Raw genomic sequence first — 21,440 nt, 5'->3', positions numbered from 1 at the left:
AAACGCCGAGCTTCAATCGGTGATATTGTTTTGGATTCTGGAGGAACAAAACTGGAGAATAACGGAGAAAGGGATAGAGGGGACAATAAAAATGAGAGAGAAGGCATATACCAACACATACAACTCTTAGAATTTGAACCGTTCTCATGTTAATTATCACACCTATTCTCCAAAAAATCTCGAAAAATGAAATCTTTGAAGATATGATGTCTCGGTTCTGACACACGCCTAGTATATATCTCACTTCTGATTTGATAGAGGAGTAGGGGTTTAGATGTAATAATTTTGCTACAGACATTATCGAAACAGTGTGTATTTGATGGACTTAAATAACAACTCTTCTATGGTCAGATAGTGTAGATTCCCTTTTTTCAACTAAGTATGTCTTTTTTTGGTCTTTATTGACTTACCCAAAAGTTAAGTCATAAATTTATAAGTTGACAAAAAAAAGAGAGAGTAAAGCTTATGTTCTGCAGAGACTGCGGTGTTGGATCAAGGAATATAAAACAAAAGAGTAAAACTAATCCCGCCATATATAAAATAACCATGTAGATCTCCTCTTGTCTAGATCAGCTGCGTAGTCTGCATCGCAATAACCACATATACTTAAGTCTGAATTCTTCTTGTAACACAACCTTGTGTTCAACGTTCCTTTGATGTACCTTAGTTTCCACTTCACACCTAACCAATGTTCTTTTGCAGGCTGGCTCATGAATCTGCTAACAACGCCTATAGGATAGGCTAAGTCAGGACGGGTACCAATCATGGCATACATGATTCTCCCTACAGCGCTTGAGTATGGAGCTGACTTCATATACTTTTCTTCTTCGCTCAGTTTCTCTTCAGTTGCAGATTTCATCTTCAAGTGAGCTCCCAGCGGAGTCAATGCTGGTTTTGCTTCCACCATGTTGAATGTCTTGAGTACTTTGTTCAAGTAACTCTCTTGAGACAGCCACAAAACACCAGCTTAACGATCTCTGATGATTTCAATACCAAGGATCTTTTTAGTTGCTCCGAGATCCTTCATCTCCAACTTATTACTCAGCTCTTTCTTTAATGCGTCTATGGCTTGCATGTTATTTGCCGCCACAAGCATATCATACACATATAACAACAAATACATGGTGGAACAACTATCATAATCACTTCTCTTGAAACCAATTTCAGTCATGTAATGATCAAATTTTTCATTCCACTGTCTAGGTGCTTGCTTAAGACCGTACAAAGACTTGTTAAGAAGACATACCTCATTCTCTTTGAATAAGGATTCAAATCCTTCAGGCGGCATCATGTAGATCTTCTCTTTCAATTCCCCATGGAAAAACGCTGTTTCGACATCCAGTTGCTCCAGTTCAAGATTTTTTTGAGCCACTATTGAAAGTAGGATTCGGATTGAAACGTGTTTCACTACCGGTGCAAAGATCTCAAGATAGTCCACGCCTTCTCTTTGAGCATACCTTTGGCGACAAGTCTTGCCTTGAACCTTGGTTCTTCAACTCCAGGAATACCTTGCCTATACTTGTATATCCATCTGCTCACAATGATTCTTTGTTTCTCAGGTCTTGTGACTATAATCCAAGTATCATTCTTCAGTTGAGACTCAATTTCTTCATTCATAGCAAGTTTCCACTTGTCCTAGTTTTCATCTCTGACAGCTTCTTTGTAATCTGCCGGTTCTATTGCATCACCATCTTCTGTTGTGTATAGAGTTTCTGCAAAATAGTCCTCATCATCAAATCTTCTTGGTGCTCTGATTACTCTTCTTTCTCTATCTCGCACCAGATGAGAACTAAGAGGAGATTAATGTACATCAGTCTCTTCAATATCATCAGTTTCATTTCTTGGTGGTGTACTAGTCATTGAGCCTCTTGTAGCAGGTGTGACTTGAGCTTGTGATTATTCTCCACCTGAGCTGATATCTCTTTCAGCTTCGAGATCTAAGTCAATGTATGACCCATTGTGGTCATCTTCTTCATAGAGAAATTGTTATTTTCTCTGCATTAGATCCTTGTACACTGCATTCTCCTGAAAAATCACATTCCTGCTCACTACACACTTCCTTTCTTCAATCAGCCAAACTTTGTAACCCTTTACACCACTTGGATATCCAATAAGGACTCCCTTCTTTGCCCTCAGATTCAACTTCCCATCATCAGTTTGAACGAATGTAACACAACCATACCTTCTCAAGTAGCTGTATATTGGTGCTTTTCCAGACCATCTCTTGTCCGGAAACTCAAAGTTATTCGCAGAGCAAGGAGTCTTATTGATGAGTAGCACTGCAGTATGTGTAGCTTCAGCCCAAAATCTTTTAGGCAGTCTTGAGTCACATAACATACTTCTCACTCTCTCCATGATAGTTCTGTTCATGCGTTCAACAACTCCGTTTTGTTGTGGCGTGTATGGGCAGGTTCTATGCCTCTGGATACCTCTCTCTTCGCAAAACCCATCAAACATCCGGTTACAGAACTCCAGACCATTGTCTGTTCTCAGAGTTTTAACTCTGTTACCACTTTGGTTCTCCACCAAACTGATCCAACTTACAAACTTCTCAAAGGCTTCATCTTTTGTTTTCAGGAAATACACACATACCTTCCTTGTATGGTCATCAATGAATGATATAAAGTATTGGCAGTTCCCTAATGCCATTGGCATTGTAGGTGCTCCCCACAGGTCATAATGAACATACTCAAGCTTCTCTTTAGTGTCATGCTGAGCGAAGTTGAAACCAATCTTCTTAGCTTTTCCATAGATGCAATCTTCACACGTATCAAGCATTGACACCTTCTTCTTATCAAGAAATCCTTTCTTAACTAGCAAGCTCATGTTTTTCTGACTCATATGACATAGCCTTCTATGCCATAACACAATGTCATCATTTGCTTTAGCTACTGCAAGTGATTCATCAGTTGCAGGCTTCCCATGGAGTATGTAGAGCGTATCATACCTTCTTCCCTCCAACAGAACTTGTTCACCAGCATTAACTCTCAACATATCATTTTCTGATTCAAACTTACGACCCGCCTTTTCAAAAGTTCCCAAAGATAAAAATATTCGATCCATATCCGAAATGTATCTCACATTCTGTAATGTTACAGTGAGACCATTGTCATTCGCAATCCTGACTGTACCAACTCCTTTGACTCGTGAGATAGTCTTGTTTCCCATTCGAACTGAACATCCTGCTTCTTCATCAAAATCTTCAAGCCATTCCCTCTTATGGGTCATGTGGTAGCTGCAACCTGTATCCATTATCCACTCATCTTCCAAATGAATGTCAGTGGAGGATAAAGCTTCTGACACAAACATTCCTGCAGCTTCAACAAAATTTTACTGAGGCTTCAACAAGATTTCCTTATCCTCCTGAGGATTTCCTTTGTTGTTTCCCTGATTCTTGAACTGAGGCTTGTTCTTGTTGGGACATGTAGACTTGAGATGGCCATCTTCTCCACAGATCCAACATCCTCATTTAGACTTAGACTTAGACTTAGACCTCTTTCCTTTCCCCTTTTCCTTATGTTCACTCCTTCCTCTATTGTTTGCCTTATCCTTGACATACAGACCCTCCGCTTGACCTTTAATACTTTTCTTAACTGACCCAAACTCTAACTCTTTAGAATAAATGGCAGCAGTAACTTCATCAAGTGTCAATACAGTCTTACCAGAGCTATATTGCAAAGTATCCTTCAACTGATCAAACGACTTAGGAAGTGACATCAACAACAATATGGTTTGATCCTCATCAGAGACTAAAACATTTAAGTTCTCTAAATCTGCTACTATATGAAGAAATTCATCGATATTACCTTCCATAGACAGATTCTCAGACATCTTGAATCTATAGAGCTTCTGCTTCAGATATATCTGGTTTGGGAGAGCTTTAGACATGTAGAGCCTATCCGAGGCTTCCAAAACCCTATCTGAAACACTCAAAACGATGGTGCTTCTAGTTTTCCTCTTTTTCTCTTCAAAAGCTTCCACCTTTTCACATTCTTCTTTCTCTTCTTCATCAGATTTCTCTGAATCTCTATCTTTCCCCATCGGCGTCTCAGCTTCTCTTAGAACAGAACTCAAGCCCAACATATCACTGTGAGCTATGAGCTTCTCTTTCCCCATCGTGTAATCTCCACGACCATCGAACTTCTCAACCTATATCCTTGCTCCAGACATGGTTTAACCGTTTGTTAACACTGCGGAACCACAAACGGACTGTAACCAAACCTCTAATACCAATCTGTAAGGATTTGATCACTCAAAACGTCGACTTTTCTTGAGAACAAACCAAACACAACACCACAAGCAAGAAAATTGTCGTTGTTACAACAGTGTTGAGAACAGAACACAAGTAGACCCGAAAATAAGAACAATGAGAGTGCAAGAACAGAAACAGAGAACACACAGCAAGTTTGGTAACCCAGTTCACATCAATAGATGCTACGTCTGGGACGAGACTGTTCTCGGAATCCACTAAATCAGAGATAGTGTTTACAAGGAGAATTACAAGTGACCACTCGATACCCTTCACTAGTATTCAAGCTCACTCTATATCACTCTCCTAGACCTAAGAAACTCTGTTACAAGCTTATGATAATAACAAGTTTCTAATATCTCTCAGCCGCCTTAGTTCTCTCTACATCTCTTAATAACCTAGAGCACCTCTTTTATACTGAATATAACTAGGGCTCCCTTGTGCTGACGCGGACACTCTTGCACCATGGAAACGCCAAAGGTACAGTCTTGAAACCGCGTCTGTTAAAGCACTCCTTAACAGCTAGCACCACATACAGACAAACTTGTCCTCTATGGCTGAGTGGCGGCAATTTTCCTTTTGCCGGTTCACCATGAATGTGATCCAAAAGCTAACTCAACCAGGGTTTGATTTACTTCACCTGAGTTAAGTCTCAACGGATCTTTGCTTTAAACATTTGAAACCTTTCTTGAACTTCAAGTCATCATATTCTTCACAGTTTTATATATAAGAAAACATGAATTTAACGTATGTTAGCTACGTATGGTAGTTGAGACGTTAAATAATAAAACTTCCTAAGTGAATGTCGATCTATAAATTGTTCAAAGGGCATGGCCAGAATAAATAAAGAAAACTACAAAAGATAGAGTAACGATTCACATGCCTCTTTATATGTTGCCTCCAAGCTCCAAAGTCACTGGATTTGAACCAAACTTGGAACATAATTGAACAAAAGTGGCAGATATGACAACTTAGATGCTGCAAAATCCACTTTTGTCACTTTATTATCCTCCTCAATTATGTGTACTATGCATTCACAGTGAATCTTGCCATTCTTGACCCTACGTTTCCGATTACAACACACACCGAATCTCTTCTCCTCGTCAAAAATAAGCCTTACGTTAGACCAAATATCAAACTCAAGGTGATCCATTGCTAAGACCATGCTCCACGACACCACTTTGGTCTCATCAATCTTATTTGTTAGCCATATTTCTGTCTTTGATGTATTTGCGCCATGTAATAACACAATAAGTTTTTCTTCTTTAACAACGGAGAGAGCCAAAGTTCCCAACATAGTTGCTATGTGACACGACGGAAGACACATACGTTCAAATCTCTCTGTTTTATAATCAAAACTGACTAAGCCGAGGTGTGTCTCTTCCGAAAGATGGTTGTCAATGGAGCAGCAAATTAGTAAGTCCTTCCTTTCAAAGATACGCTGTAAAGACTAGCATTCACTAAGCGACAGTCCGGAGTGACGTCAAGATTCCTCCATGAATTAGACTTTATGTCACAGCGAAGTTTTGCTTGTGAATATCAAAATAATTATAGCTCAATATTTTGTAGCTATTATTATTTCTGAATTCCTTGTCTTGCCAAGATCCAAGAGCATATCCGTAGTAGCAACTTGAATTGATTTGAATCCACTTGGTTTGACCAGTACACGGGTTCCAAACTACGAGTCTAGGGCAACCTCTCATAATGGTACATAACAATAAGCCATCGTAGTGCAAAACTTCCTCTATATCAGCTAAGTTTAAATAAGAATGAGAATTGATTATGCTAAGTTCACCTGTTACATCCATAGAGATTAAAGTTCAACAAATAAACCCTAAATTCCTTTGTGATCGTGAGAGCTAGATATTGTCTTACGGCTTTATCGAAGTGCTTTTTTGCGAATCTTGTATCGTTGAATAAATGGTTCCATGTTTTGCAAGTAGATCGTATCTCCTCCACGATATCCTCTGGAAGTTCCGACATCGATAGGTGCGGTTTGGTTTTTTGACTTTAGGGTTTTTAGTTACCTCCTACTCCGAAGAGTAATAATAATTCGTAATTAAAAATAGTTTGAAATTTTGGTTTGGTTCGGTTTGGTTTAGTTTGGTTCGGGTTGATATAAACCTGATAAGTAAACCATTACACAAATACAATATCTTCTTCTGTGACTGTAATAAGATTGATATGGAGACGATTTCATTGTAATTGTAACCATGGAGCTATGATCAGAACTTCGTCTGTGTTGAACTCCACCAAGTACTTCAACTCTCACATTAACCATTTATCATCTCATGGCGATCACAAGCAAGTTCTCTCAACATTCTCTTCCATGCTCGCCAATAAACTCTTACCTGATACTTTTACTTTCCCTAGTCTTCTCAAAGCTTGTGCTTCTCTTCAGCGCCTCTCTTTTGGTCTCTCGATTCACCAGCAGGTTCTCGTTAATGGGTTCTCTTCAGATTTCTACATATCATCTTCATTGGTCAATCTTTATGCGAAATTTGGACTCTTGGCTCATGCTCGGAAAGTGTTCGAGGAAATGCGTGAGAGAGATGTGGTGCACTGGACTGCGATGATTGGGTGTTACTCACGCGCTGGAATTGTTGGAGAAGCTTGTTCGTTGGTGAACGAGATGAGATTTCAGGGGATCAAACCGGGTCCGGTTACGTTGTTGGAAATGTTGAGTGGGGTTTTAGAGATTACGCAGTTACAGTGTTTACATGACTTTGCTGTGATTTATGGTTTTGATTGTGATATAGCTGTGATGAACTCTATGTTGAATTTGTATTGCAAGTGTGATCATGTTGGAGATGCTAAGGATTTATTTGATCAGATGGAGCAACGAGATATGGTTTCATGGAACACAATGATTTCAGGGTATGCTTCTGTTGGTAATATGTCTGAAATCTTGAAGCTTTTGTACAGAATGAGAGGTGATGGTTTAAGACCTGATCAGCAGACATTTGGAGCATCACTTTCAGTGAGTGGAACAATGTGTGATCTTGAAATGGGAAGAATGTTGCACTGCCAAATTGTAAAAACTGGTTTTGATGTAGATATGCATCTCAAGACGGCATTGATAACAATGTACTTGAAGTGTGGAAAGGAGGAAGCTTCATATCGGGTACTCGAAACGATTCCCAATAAGGATGTTGTTTGCTGGACAGTCATGATATCAGGACTTATGCGGTTGGGTAGAGCAGAAAAGGCACTGATTGTTTTCTCGGAAATGTTACAATCAGGATCAGACCTGTCGAGTGAAGCAATAGCTAGTGTTGTAGCATCTTGTGCTCAATTGGGTTCCTTTGATCTTGGCGCTTCAGTCCATGGCTATGTACTGAGGCATGGATATACACTAGACACTCCTGCGTTGAACTCTTTGATCACAATGTATGCAAAGTGCGGTCATTTGGATAAAAGTTTAGTTATCTTTGAACGGATGAATGAAAGAGACTTAGTTTCGTGGAATGCGATTATCTCCGGATATGCCCAGAACGTAGATCTGTGTAAGGCCTTGTTATTGTTTGAAGAAATGAAGTTCAAAACCGTGCAACAAGTTGATTCATTTACTGTTGTCTCACTTTTACAAGCCTGTTCATCTGCTGGAGCTCTCCCTGTAGGGAAACTGATCCACTGTATTGTAATCAGAAGCTTTATCAGGCCATGTTCCTTGGTTGATACAGCTCTAGTTGATATGTATTCGAAATGTGGCTACTTAGAAGCTGCACAGAGGTGTTTCGATTCGATCTCGTGGAAAGATGTTGTTTCATGGGGCATACTCATTGCAGGGTATGGTTTTCATGGTAAAGGGGATATTGCTTTGGAAATTTACTCAGAGTTTCTTCACTCTGGAATGGAGCCGAACCACGTGATATTTCTTGCAGTTCTCTCATCTTGCAGCCATAATGGAATGGTTCAACAAGGTTTGAAAATATTCAGTTCAATGGTCAGAGATTTTGGTGTTGAACCGAATCACGAACACCTTGCTTGTGTGGTTGATCTTCTATGTAGAGCTAAAAGAATAGAAGACGCATTCAAGTTCTACAAAGAGAACTTTACCAGACCTTCGATTGATGTCTTGGGTATAATACTCGATGCTTGCCGTGCAAATGGGAAAACAGAGGTCGAAGATATAATTTGTGAGGATATGATCGAGTTGAAGCCAGGGGACGCTGGACATTACGTAAAACTAGGACATTCTTTTGCTGCGATGAAGAGATGGGACGATGTGAGTGAATCATGGAATCAGATGAGGTCTCTCGGCTTGAAAAAGCTCCCGGGATGGAGCAAAATCGAGATGAACGGGAAAACCACAACATTTTTCATGAATCATACATCACATTCAGATGATACAGTGTCTCTATTAAAACTTCTTAGCAGGGAAATGATGCAGTTTGGTTCAAATAATTAGTGTCAAACAGAATTATGACATAAATTTTATAATTGCAAAGCATCTGCTAAAAATAGGATCTAATGATGCGTGAAGTCTTGAAAGGATCCAATACTTGGGGGACATTTCAAGGAGAACAGTTACTGAGAATCTTCTAAGATTCAAACAAAAGAGAAGACACCATTAATTTGCAGAGAGAAAGAAATAGAGAGAGATGACCAGAAGGCAGAAGAAGACGGCGAAGGTGGTAACAGTGGTAATGGGACTGTGTATTGTCGCATATATTGCAGGACCGTCTCTGTATTGGCATCTCAATGAGACCATTGCAGATTCTCTCCACTCCTCTTGTCCTCCTTGTGTATGTGATTGTTCTTCTCAGCCTCTCCTCTCCATTCCCGACGGTAATCATCATCATTATCGTTGTCTTTCCTTTCTTCTTTCCCTGGTCACAAAACCCAACTTTTGAAACGTTTGATTCAATGTTTCTTCTGCAGGATTAAGCAATCACAGTTTCTTAGGTGAGTATTTTTCTGGTAATAACTTTTTATATATTTAGTAAGAATGCTAAAACGTCGCAGATTTCACGTGCATTTTGGTTGGATCTTGTTTCATTGCCAAGATTGCATGAGGCACGAGGAAGGGAGTGAAGAGAGCGAGAGTAGTTTTACTGAAATGGTAGCTGAAGAGCTGAAGCTAAGAGAAGCACAAGCTCAAGAAGACGAATGGCGTGCAGATAGGTTGCTGCTAGATGCTAAGAAAGCGGCGTCTCAGTATCAGAAAGAGGCTGATAAATGCAGTATGGGGATGGAAACATGTGAGCTAGCAAGAGAGAAAGCAGAAGCAGCTCTAGATGAACAGAGAAGACTTTCTTACATGTGGGAGCTTCGAGCTCGGCAAGGAGGATGGAAAGAAGGAACTGTTGCTTCTGATGTTATCTAAGAACAGATCTTTTGCTTCTAAAAGAATCTTTTTCTATATAATGGAAACTCTCAATAGAGATAAAATTTTGTTCATTTGACAGGTTTTGTAATTGTTTCTTCTTTCTAAATCCTACTTTGTAGTGACCTTGACATTAGTCCGGTCTAGGATAACGTTGAGGATCTTCCCAGGCACATAGATTCGCTTCTTGATTGATTGTCCATCTAGATATTTCCTGAGTTTGTCGTCCTGTGAAGCTAGAACAAAAGCATCATCTTCAGAGCATCCTTCTTCAACCTCTATGGTGCCTCTTGTCTTGCCGTTTATCTGAACTGGAAGAACAATAGTTGTGTTCTTTAAGTAATCCGGGTTTGCCTGCACAAATACCACAACAATCAGTACCGCAAAACACCTTCCTGTGTTGTGTTTATATGTTCAGTTTACTATCTCTACCTTAGGGAAGCTTTCATAGGCCAGAGAATTTGGATGGCCTAACCGCGACCAAAGCTCTTCAGCCATGTGAGGCGCGTAAGGTGAGAGCAAAAGAACAAAAGGCTCAATGATTCCTCTAGGTTGATTATTCCACTGTCAAAGTAAAAGAAGAAACCGGAGAAAAGATCAGTACTTGTAAAGTGAAAACACAAAGCTGACCGATATAAGAGTCTAAGACTAACCTTATATGCCGCATTAACAAACTCCATCATCCCTGAAATTCCCGTGTTGAATCGTGTACTCTCGATTTCCTCTGTCACCTGCAGATTTTACATACCTATTTTAAGTAAGATGTAAACAAACCGCAAAGAGATCATAAGGGGATGAGATGACCTTTGCAATGCATTTATGAAGAGTTCGGAGTTGTTCAAGGGTTGGTTCGTCATCAGTTACTAAGGTTCCATCTTTGAAAGAACCATCAGACTGAGGCAAACCAATGACTAGTCTCCAAGTTCTTGCCAAGAAACGATGCACACCTTCAATCCCACTCGTGTTCCAAGTTTTTGAGTCCCTAGTAGAAGGAAATGAAGGCAGATATAAACATTGAGAAAGCGAGAAAACCCGAAAAAACAAATTTGGGATTGAGATATACCTAAATGGTCCCATGAACATCTCATACAAACGTAGAGAATCTGCACCATACTCTAATACAACATCATCAGGATTTACGACATTTCCTCTACTTTTGCTCATTTTATAAACGCGTGGAATCAGACGAATGCTAGGATCCTCCTTCAGAACAAAATGATCTCCGGACTTGATAACCTAGACCATTAAAGATCATAAGATTAAAAACACTGGAGAGCTTATCAGTTTTAGTGAATGAGAATGAAGATTCATACTTTTTCTTCCGGGATTGTCACTTGTTGATGTTCATTTAACCGTTCTTCAGTATCTGCAGATACATAATTTCCTTCTTGATCTTTCCAAGCTGTATATTGGACCTGCAAAAGTAAAACAATTAAGCAGAAAACATTCAACGGAATGAGTAAATTTGAAAAAGGCGGTGCAAAAGACGACTTACTTCCCCAAGGATGATTCCTTGATTTATGACACATTTGAATGGTTCTTTCGTAGACACAACACCAATGTCATAAAGTACCTGGAATGATGCAGTAACAAAATTTGTAGTTAGATCACAATATAACTTAAAGAAAGGGAGGTTTCAAAGGATACACACCTTGTGCCAAAACCTCGAGTATAGTAAATGTAAAACAGCATGCTCAGCACCACCAACATATACATCTACTGGGCTCCAGTATCTGCCACACCAAAATAAAAACTTAAAGATCTGGCCAAAGATGGCACATAATGATTGCATTCTGAAATGCTCTCACTTTTCTTTTTCCTTGTCAACTAATGCTTCAGGGTTTTTCGGGTCCATGAATCTCAGATAGTACCTGAAAAATCATGTAATTTTGTTCAGTTTCTCAGTATTAAAATCAACATCCTTCAACAACACACTGGGTACTATATTCAACAAGGTTCAAGATCGAATTCGGCCTATCCTAGAACCATCACTATGAGAGAGCATCAAGGATTCTCAAATGGGAGATACATTTTTTGTAATGAGGAGGTTATATACAAGAATTAAGAAGGGTAAATATCTACCAGCAAGACCCAGCCCATTGTGGCATAGTGCTTGTTTCTCTTTTGGCAGGTTTTCCTGTTGAAGGATCTACAGTGTTCACCTGCAAAGTCATCGATCATAACCAAAATGTCCATGGCATAGGCATACCCAAAAACTAATCATATTAACCGCAAAACATACCCATGAAACTGCTTTTGACAGTGGTGGTTCCCCTGTTCCAGTGGGCGTAAAATCATTTAACTCAGGCAAAGTGAGGGGCAGTTCAGATTCTGAAATAGCAATAGTTTCACCAGACTCATCCAAAATTAAAATCGGGATAGGTTCACCCCAGTAACGCTGCCGTGCAAATAGCCAATCCCTCAACTTGTAATTTACCTGCCAAAAACCTTTTGTGTAAGAAAAGTAGAACACTTTTTACATAATCCAAATGAGAAAGACATGAAGATGAACCTTTTTCTTTCCATTGCCAGTTCTCTCAGCCCATTCAATAACTTTTAAAGCAGCTTCTTTGCTAGATAGTTGATTTATGTCAAGTCCTGTTTCTAAAGTTGAAGAATTTTCAATAATGCCCAATCCGGGATAAACCTGCTTAGCATCATCACTTGAATTTGCCTCATTTCTCACTACCCACTTGATGGGAATGTTATACTTCAACGCAAACTCATTATCCCGAGTATCATGAGCTGGGACCGCCATGATTGCTCCGGTTCCATAACTGTCACATATAACAACGTTCTCTGTTTCACACAAATTCATTTCAAGGCAATGTAAACAGTTAGACCAAACTAACCTAGCTAGAACATAATCAGCTACCCATATGGGAATAGCATCTCCATTAGCTGGATTTTTCGCATAACATCCCGTAAATACGCCCGTCTTGTCCTTCTGAAGTTCTGTTCTCTCAAGATCACTTTTCCTCGAAGCGAAATCTTTGTATTCCTCAACCTGCAACCATAAGAGAGAACTCATGAAAATCTGAAAGGCAAGTTGAATAATCGAAAGAAGAAAAAACTCTTACTTGCTGTTTCTGTTCTGCGGTTACAAAGTAAGACAACAACTGATGCTCTGGTGCCACAACCATGTAACTGCGAATGGAAGCAAATATCATATTAAGACAATCAAGATCAAGATTTCAGATGTTGAATATATAATTAATCCTTTAAGCATACGTTGCTCCAAAAAGTGTATCTGGCCTCGTGGTGTACACTGTAATCTCTTTGTCAGTTTCTCGGCCTTCCCCATCAAGAATTGAAAAGTTCAACTCAGCTCCTTCGGATCTTCCTATCCAGTTTCTTTGCATTTCCTTTATACTTTCAGGCCACTCAAGCTCGTCCAAATCTTCTAGAAGACGATCAGCGTACGCAGTAATCTTCAGCATCCATTGCCTCATCGGCTGCTTGGTAATAAACAATGTCACTGTAAAATTCATGAGAATTTTCAAAACAGAGGAAATACAGATTTCGAAAGGGGAAAAACGACATAATATTCCCAGATGGTAATAGATAGTACCTTTCTTATAACCGGGTGGCCACCACGCTCACTAACACCATCCACCACTTCTTCATTGGCCAAAACAGTACCAAGAGCCGGGCACCAATTGACCGGTACTTCAGCCTGAGTTTACAATCTTTCAAAGAACTTTTCTATACACAAATGCACGGTTTTAACATGTGAACTAGACATTGATTTTGTTGACCTGATATGCCAAACCTTTCTTATAAAGCTGAAGAAAGATCCATTGTGTCCATTTGTAGTAGTCTGGCTCTGTTGTAGAAAGTTCACGGTCCCAATCGTATGAGAAGCCCAATGATTTGAGCTGCAAACAAACAAAAGAACTACAATTGTTAAGGTCCCCAGATCTTTACTCCCATGGTAAGACCTAAGCAAAACAGTCCAAAGTAATGGCTTTTGCATAATCTTCAAGGATCAGTAATCCTAAACCATGAAACAAGCATAAATTTCTCACAACGAAACCGATAACAAAACTGAGAAATTTCTTCTGTTAGGGAAATGATGAATAGAAGAGAATAGTAACTTTTCTAGGCTAGTGCTAGATTGAAAGAAATATATCACCTGCAATCGAAAGCGGTCAATGTTCTTCAATGTCGTAGTTTTCGGATGGGTTCCTGTCTGCAATGCAGATTACAAATACTAAGGACACAAATTTTATCAACAAAAACATCCATACATAATGACTTGAGAACAGAGAAAAAAAATGGACCTCAATAGCATATTGTTCAGCAGGCAATCCAAAAGCATCCCAACCCATAGGATGCAACACATTGTAACCTTGCATACGCCTAAGCCTCGCTAGAATATCAGTTGCTGTATAACCCAATGGATGTCCCACATGTAATCCTGCTCCACTGAAGAACAAACCACAAAACACACACAAAAATTTCATCTTTTCCACAAAACCCAAAATCTGAAAACCTATCATCTATTCAAAATCCTAACCAAGGATGCTACTGAAATCAATGGAAACTTCTCAAAACCACAAAGTTCATTTCTTTAAGCTGGAATAGCCAAATCTGTGAACTTTCTACATAATCAGTATTAAAAGGAAGAGACCTTGGATATGGAAACATGTCGAGGACGTAGAACTTAGGTTTCGAAGTATCAACATCGTCTGGTGTCCGGAAAATTCGGTTATCTTCCCAATAACGTTGCCACTTGGGTTCAATTTCGTGAAATGGATAGACCCTTTTCAATTCAATCGATGTAGTCGCCGTTTCCGACACCAAAGCTTCTTTTTTGCTACCATGAGTCTCCGTCGTTGAGCTCCTGACTCCGCCGCGATAAGAGCGGCGCCAACGGAAAGGGAGACATGAAAAGGGCTGCTTTAGAGGAGATTGAAGCGTAAGAGAGCTGGTGAGGCGTGTGTGGCGGCAACAGTGTGATAGAACAAATGGGTCAGAACGAATTTGGAGGATTTGATGATGAGAGCTCATTCTGGTTTTGTTTCGCCGGAGACGAATGTTTCAGTGGATAATTGAGATAAGTGTGTGTGTACTCTTTTGAACCTTGAGAATTGAGATCAGTTAAAACGAAGGTTAGCGAAACGACGCCGTTCCCATCAACAGTTACAGTTTTTTATCATTTGGTCTAACGGCTAAAATATTTTCCCTGTGGGACGATCAAGAATGTAATATCACAATGATTAAAAGGAAAACAGCAAGAGCTTCCTGAGTTGTTGGGAGTCTTGGGACAGTTTAGGCTCAACATTGTTTTGGATTAATTTGGATTTTGGACTCAAGTCCAAACTAGAGAAAAACATGAACTATGAACTCCTTAACTCTTAATTATCATTGCTTTACATATAGAACGTTCCTTATTCCCCTCTCACCAAACTTAACAAGTCACGATGTTCAAATTTATTGATTCATTAACTCTCTTCATTAATATTTAGGTGCACTGTCTTAATAAATTTGCAGATTTACGAGAAGAGTTTGCAGCCCATCGCATTGCTTATTTACAATTCATTCTCTATAAATTAGCCTCAATAGTTCTACTTTTTTACTTCATTCACATAATAGCCTCTCACTTTTTGTCTACCTTTCTTGAAATATATCGATCATAGTTTCTGAAAAAATGTCTTGGTTACATTTCTCTACGTCATTCGCTATGGAGTTGAGATTGCTACTATTGTGAAATCAATAATAGCGTTATTTTTTTCTTAGGAGCTCAACAGTATATAAGTCACGACATTGTTATGTTGTCGATACATATATACTGTAGTAAAATCAGTAGTTACAGTTTTTTAATCGTTAGGATATCGACGAGGTGTAAATCATGTACCTCTTTTTTTTTTTTGGGATGAAAAATCATGTACTTCTCCTATTATTAGATATAAGAATGATTTCTTGTACTGTAATGTGGCTTTCTATAAGTTTTTTTATAATTTCTGTTGAATACAAAATTATGCAATTCTTGTTTTATTATTGTTTATATCTTTTTGTTTACTTCTACAAACTCTTCGGCTTTCAATGGATGACATGAGAAAACAGACTAATCCGTTAATCGACTAAACCACTCTATTTTTGAATCGGACAATAAACCACCACGGACTAACTTTAAGTAAAACCGGTCTGTAGTTCAACTTGTTCTATCTTTTTCAACCTACACTAGCATGGCTTATATAGTTTATGAAAGGTACACAAAAATGGTTTAAATCGCAAATGAATTTGTCCGCCCTAACCGCCTCAACTATTCGACCATTTCGTATATTTTTGTTTGGCAAGATTGCCACAAATTCATTGTTTGAAAAACACCCAATTAAAATGATATTATTCTAAAAATACCCTGAAACTTCAATACTTCAACAATTAAAACCCATCAACAACGTCTAAGCAAAAACACAAACCTCTCTATGTACACATAAAAGTACATACATACACGAACTATATTCATACTTAAATCGTATGCAGATGCTTTTACTGAATTGAAACCGTTAAACTAGACTTCTTTACCGTTAATAACGGCCAAAGATGGAGACGATTCACCGCTGATTCTGCTCGGTGCAGGAGTGTTCCTCCGCGATTGGCGTTTTGTTGGCACTATGATGACTTCATTCTCCAATTTTCCGATCATGTCACCGTCGTCATCATTATCACCGCCTTTAAAAACCGGATGAATATAAGCGTCTTGCAAGTAACCTTTCAGGTTCAGATTTGGCTCTCTTGCTCTTTCCAATGTATCTTTCATCATAGCTTCCTGTAAAATAATCAACATTTTGCCATTTCTGGGGCTCGTAAAACCGATCCAAACAGTGACAAAAATCGAACTAAACAGAAATAATAAATCTAGATAACGTAGAAGAAACTGACCTGTAAGGGGTAACGGACAAAGGCAGGTTCGAAACGGCCTTTACAGAAGCGGTGGAAACCGATAGTAATCACAGGAAGAGCAATGAGAAACGGAGCAGCTGAAGCGGCATGTTTTGTACCTAACAAACCCATCAGAAGCAACTGAGATATGATCAATGCCGTTATAACCCGTCCATGAACATCCGGCCAAAACGCAGCAGCGCTCTCATACTCTTGATTATACACATTTATGATCTGAGAATAAGAAAACAAATAAACAGAAGGTTCAAGTTATCAAACTAGCCAGTTTCATCAAATTTAGGAGAGAAAGAAACTACATTTACCTGATGGCGGTATACGACATAAGCAAGAGCGAAAAAGACTAAGATAAAAGGAAGAAGCATTGGTGTCACAGGAGCATAGACAAGACCAAGAAGGAAGTAAAGCTGTATCTGAGGCTCTCCAGTGTTGAAACCGATGCTTCCCGGGTTCATTGCTTCCTCTCTGTCTTTCTCTGTTTTCACCAAGAATGCGTTTTTGAGGTGGTATATAATGAGAGGTTTCAACATAAGAATCTCTCCTGCAACTCCTGCCCAACCATCAACCATTATATATGTGATAAAGAAGGTTGCTTTCATCGGTATCGCCATGCCAATAGTCTTAGGGATTCTGCACAGATTTTTAAAAAGAAGAGTCCTTAGAAAAGCCTGTAACCCAAAAAGAACGAAAGATTAACAGAGATAGAGAGTCACGTACTGATTAGGCGATTGATTGAGGAAAGAGTTAAGCTGCTCAAACGCAGCTCCAGCGATAACACTTCCAAGAAAGACGTTCACTAAGTTAAAGATGTAATATCTAGACGCGGATCGTCTTTCTAAGAATGAAACTGAAGTAAAGCCTTCAAATTTGGACATGGTCATCAGTATGGCTGGCAGAAAGATGAGGAAAAGCTTCAACGCAATACCGGCTAGCAAACCTTGTATCAGCGATTTTATGAAATCTCTGTGAACAAAAAGGTCCACTGTTAGTCAAAATGTTCCTCATATTTAATGTCATGAAGAATGGAACAATTTTAGAGAACAAGAGAACTCACTTTTCGATAATGACTTTCAAGAACGGTGCAACTTTCTCAATTCCTTCAATGGTAGCAAGAGATTGTACAAACGCGATAGGGATGATGAAAAAGAAGGTAAGGAAGAAGAAGGCTACATTCATAACCAATCTTCTCACAGTCAAAGAAACATATGGAATCGCTAGGTTTGGCCAATATATATCACGCGGCTCTGCAGCCCATTCGGTTAACCATTCAGTTGGGTTTCGGGTCTGCGTGGTCTGAGCGCAAACAGCAGCAGCCCAACGGGTTTTGAAAGAGACAAAAGATGCTGGCATGACTGACTTTTGATCATTCACCACATTCTCTCTCTCTTCAGCAATCTACAAACAATGCAGATTTTAAACCAAAAAAGGAACATTAAGCATATGGCACACAAATGGAAACCAGACAGACCACAAAGCTGACCTCTTTTGATGTTTTATCTACTTCAGCAATGTAATGTTCGATTGCGTCAACTTTTTGTCCACACAAGCCAAGGCACCCAAGCTGAGTTTGTTAAGACGATGCGAGAAGACAGTTATTACTTAACAGAACATCAGAACCATCACGTTTAACACTGTAAGTACCTTCGTTATAGGTCTGATCTGAGAATTATTTCTAGTGTATTTGAGCTGATAATAGTCAAGCCAGTTCTGCAGCTTCGTCTTTTTACTAACCAAATCCGCGAGCTTGTTTGCATTGCATACAACCTAAATATTGATTCAAGAAGTGTAAAAACACCATAGAAATACATATGAAAAGTTCAAGCCGTTTAATGAGAAAATTTACCTGATGTGTGAGGTAGTTATCAGGGTGATTAACTAGGAAAAAATGCTCCACAAGCTCACTCACAGTTTCGTCTGGGTCCGGAGGTACATTCCTAACAAGAACCTGCCAAAACGTCATAACATACAAGATCAGTACCAGCTGTGTTATGAGTTTAAAAGCAAGGGATAAGAAACGAATCTTACAGTGAACTGGTCAGGTCGACGGCCTTCTGAGGCAAGAAACTGAAGCCTCATGTTAGCAACTGTCTCATACTCCTTCATCAGCATATAACAAGTCCAGATTGTAAAGGCATAAGCCATTATGATATGAGCCCAAAACCTGGAAAAATCAATACAATGTAACTCGAGATTTTATACCTCAAACCAACATTTTAAAGCACCTGAAAGCACACACACACACACTCGAGATTGGTGGAACAAACCTATTTGAACCTTCTGGGATATTCGAAATTGTTAGTTTGTCAATATCACTTGAAGTCACATTCTTAAAATGCTTAGCCAACTCCAACTCGTTGTTTGTCCAATTAACCGGTACAAGAACTGCCCAAGCAAGCATTGCTATTGGAGCAAAAATCTTAAGCCTGCAACATAAGAAAACAAAGGAAAAAATCTTCACTACTAAATGACTCAAATCTAATGGACAGACATGAGAATTGCTTCTTCTCTCTAAAGACTTAGTCAACGTAATTTCCTCTTCTTGATGACAAAATTAGCCTCAAAATATAATTTTTTTATCTAATCTTGACCAACAAACTCTACTCTATAATCTACATTCAAAAAATGGTTCAGCTTTATGAGACATTAAACTAATTGGTTGACTCAATAAGACTCAAGTTTTTTCATACCCGAGCCAGTAAATCCGGAGATAGACAACAGAGTCTAAACCAGCATGATCAATCAGCTCACGCTCAGGCATCTTAAGAGCTTCAGGCATCCAATGCAAGAACTTGAGGTATGATCTCAACTCCAAATTCACAAACCGCCCCGCGAATCCGCCGCCACTTGCAGGGCTGCTTCTTAACCCCCTGAGGTACCATTTGGAGAAGTAAACTCTGTCGTTGAATGGCTGAAGCCTTAAAAACGCAAAGATTATGAAGAAAATGAATGCAGTGAGGATGTTTATCCCTGCTGATACACCAATGTCTTTAAGTGTTGCCATGCTTTGTTACTTTTGCTACTCCAAATGCTCACAGTTTTAACCTGAAAGGAGTCATAAAGATAGAAACTTTAAGATTCAAATCTGATTACATATCAAGGAAACACATCAAAATCGAACCTTTAGAGACTGGATCCAACATAAAATCCCCCCAAATTGGAAGAACTGAAACAGAACAAATCTTTGAGAACAAACCCAGAAAAAGGAGATCTAATCGTTTCTTTTCTCGGTTTGCTTGAAACCCAAATAAAAATCTAAGCTTTACACAAATGTACTCCACAAAAGAGAATGAAATTCAGAGATTCAATGAAATAAATTATAAAATAAGGGAAAGAGAGAAACCCTAGAGATGGGGAGTGAGAAAAGTCAGTGACTGGATTGCCTCGAGATTCATATGAGGAGAAGCTAAAGCAGTGATGAATGAAGTAACACGCAAGCCACGCGAGAAACACACAAGAGAACAGATTATAGTTATATAGAATTTTGTATAGTAGTAATCTATGAATTATTGTTGGTTTCTGGGTTTGAGATATTGTTTCACTGATTCGTCAGTGTTTATGAATGATGTCGAAAGGGATTTTGATAGAGATTGAACAGAGGCCTGACCCAGTCTCTTGAGATAAAGTGTCTGTCGGTTTTTGTAAAAACTGTAACGAACAAACAAAGAAGACGAGTAGATCTTTTTTTTTTCTTTTTTAACGTTTTATCAGTCCTGATTCAGGACCGTTTTGATATTTAGAAGTTACCAAAATAACAGTTCATCAGTAGGCCTGGCCAAAAAAAACCGGAACTGATTATCTGAACCTAAATCAACCGGAAGGTTTATTTTATTGACTTCTAAATTTCTTTATCCAAAAAATCTAATTATCTGAACTTAAATCAACCGGAAGGTTTATTTTATTGACTTCTAAATTTCTTTATCCAAAAAATCGAATTCGAATCCGATCCGAATCCAAATATACCCGAATTTTTATTCGAAAATTTAAATTTAATCAAAAATCCGAAATTTTATCCGAAAGTTCTGGTATTTACCCGAAAATTCGAGTATCGGTTTAAAAAAAGACCTGAAAATCTATATCGAACCAACCCAAATCCAATTGGACCTGAACCAAAATCGAACCAATATTTTAGATTTATCCTATTGGGTCCTAAACATTTTTAACCGAAGAATCCGTATCCGATCAAATTTTATCTGAACCCGACCCGCTTACCCGAATTTTCACTCCTTATTCATCTAGAATAAAAAATGTAAATTATTGAAGTTTTGTCTCTTTCTTTCTTTCTTTCAAAAAAAAAAAAAACAAATCTTCAGATCTTGACAATGAGAGACATACCGACATGAAGTTTGTTTAAACCTGGTCCTAAAGATTTAAGTAGAATGATTGAAAAGGAACATATTTTCTTTTGTCGTAGATTTTAAAATAAAATTCTTCTAATTGTAGGAAGTGGTTTTCTACATTTTAATTTTAAAAAAGCTAATGAAATAATCCAAATATAAACTTGAAAGTGTATGCCAATTACCAATAAAAGGTATTGTTATAATTATATGATTTATGCTTTATTTATGTGGTCTATTCCTAACATTTTATGCCCACTAGCCATCTCCAATCATGCTGATTCTCAATGTAAAAGAAGATCTATTTTTAAATTATGGAAAGGGGAAAGTTGAGAATATAAAGCTGTTTAAGATCAAATGTGGGAGTGGGAGTCACCAATTTTAGTAAATTACGCTTTTAAGTAAAAGTAAAACTTGGATTTGGATGGATATGAAATTTAGTGGATCAGCGATAGTTTTTGAGAGTGGAAACACATTTAAGATGTTGAAAAATCATTTTTGAAAGAAATTAAGTATTTTTTGGGGGTTTGAATTGAATATTTACAAGAAACTAGATTTTAATCCGCTGAATATCGCGGGACTATTTTGGTTTTTTACAAATAAAAATTTAATTTGTTAAGCC

The 21,440-nt window shown here is 38.5% G+C and overlaps 4 protein-coding genes and 2 pseudogenes across 8 annotated transcripts; 2 read left to right on the top strand and 4 right to left on the bottom strand.

Moving 5' to 3' along the window:
• Nucleotides 1–529: 529 nt before the first annotated feature.
• On the bottom strand, nt 530–4,116 carry AT4G04380 (annotated as a pseudogene; the record flags this gene model as incomplete). Its single annotated transcript has 1 exon — nt 530–4,116.
• Nucleotides 4,117–5,154: 1,038 nt separating this feature from the next.
• AT4G04375 lies at nt 5,155–6,276 on the bottom strand (annotated as a pseudogene). The gene has a single exon.
• A 122-nt stretch (nt 6,277–6,398) lies between these two features.
• On the top strand, nt 6,399–8,660 carry AT4G04370 (Tetratricopeptide repeat (TPR)-like superfamily protein; the record flags this gene model as incomplete). Its single annotated transcript, NM_116675.2, has 1 exon — nt 6,399–8,660. Exon 1 carries the CDS (start codon nt 6,471–6,473, stop codon nt 8,658–8,660), a length of 2,190 nt encoding a protein of 729 aa, NP_192346.1. The 5' UTR covers nt 6,399–6,470.
• Nucleotides 8,661–8,784: 124 nt separating this feature from the next.
• Nucleotides 8,785–9,581, top strand: AT4G04360 (transmembrane protein, putative (DUF1068)). The gene is made up of 3 exons (NM_116674.4): nt 8,785–9,040; nt 9,134–9,157; nt 9,259–9,581. The coding sequence occupies exons 1-3, from the start codon at nt 8,854–8,856 to the stop codon at nt 9,576–9,578; spliced, it is 531 nt and encodes a 176-aa protein (NP_192345.4). The 5' UTR covers nt 8,785–8,853; the 3' UTR covers nt 9,579–9,581.
• EMB2369 (tRNA synthetase class I (I, L, M and V) family protein) lies at nt 9,570–14,630 on the bottom strand. The gene is made up of 20 exons (NM_116673.7): nt 14,212–14,630; nt 13,862–14,006; nt 13,714–13,770; nt 13,337–13,456; nt 13,150–13,254; nt 12,810–13,033; nt 12,659–12,725; nt 12,431–12,585; nt 12,091–12,355; nt 11,821–12,015; nt 11,661–11,740; nt 11,387–11,449; nt 11,230–11,311; nt 11,074–11,151; nt 10,892–10,993; nt 10,642–10,814; nt 10,383–10,560; nt 10,232–10,309; nt 10,011–10,142; nt 9,570–9,932 (listed from the first exon to the last, which is right to left on the bottom strand). The coding sequence occupies exons 1-20, from the start codon at nt 14,589–14,591 to the stop codon at nt 9,690–9,692; spliced, it is 2,922 nt and encodes a 973-aa protein (NP_192344.1). The 5' UTR covers nt 14,592–14,630; the 3' UTR covers nt 9,570–9,689.
• A 1,179-nt stretch (nt 14,631–15,809) lies between these two features.
• AT4G04340 (ERD (early-responsive to dehydration stress) family protein) lies at nt 15,810–20,213 on the bottom strand. Of its 3 annotated transcripts, none has more exons than NM_116672.4 (12): nt 19,825–20,213; nt 19,172–19,526; nt 18,749–18,907; nt 18,510–18,645; nt 18,328–18,429; nt 18,126–18,248; nt 17,965–18,045; nt 17,539–17,879; nt 17,202–17,447; nt 16,790–17,114; nt 16,467–16,700; nt 15,810–16,353 (listed from the first exon to the last, which is right to left on the bottom strand). In NM_116672.4, exons 2-12 carry the CDS (start codon nt 19,483–19,485, stop codon nt 16,096–16,098), a joined length of 2,319 nt encoding a protein of 772 aa, NP_192343.1. In that variant the 5' UTR covers nt 19,486–19,526; nt 19,825–20,213; the 3' UTR covers nt 15,810–16,095. The 3 variants fall into 3 exon arrangements, with proteins under 3 accessions (NP_192343.1, NP_849296.1, NP_849297.1); NM_178965.2 differs by having other exon boundaries at nt 15,876–16,353; nt 19,603–19,845; NM_178966.1 differs by having other exon boundaries at nt 15,876–16,353; nt 19,172–20,032.
• Nucleotides 20,214–21,440: the final 1,227 nt, after the last annotated feature.

The sequence above is a fragment of the Arabidopsis thaliana genome, chromosome 4 (genome assembly GCF_000001735.4).
Source record: "Arabidopsis thaliana chromosome 4, partial sequence".
In the NCBI taxonomy this organism is placed as follows: Eukaryota; Viridiplantae; Streptophyta; class Magnoliopsida; order Brassicales; family Brassicaceae; genus Arabidopsis; species Arabidopsis thaliana.
This window is presented reverse-complemented; position numbering and strand designations above follow the sequence as displayed.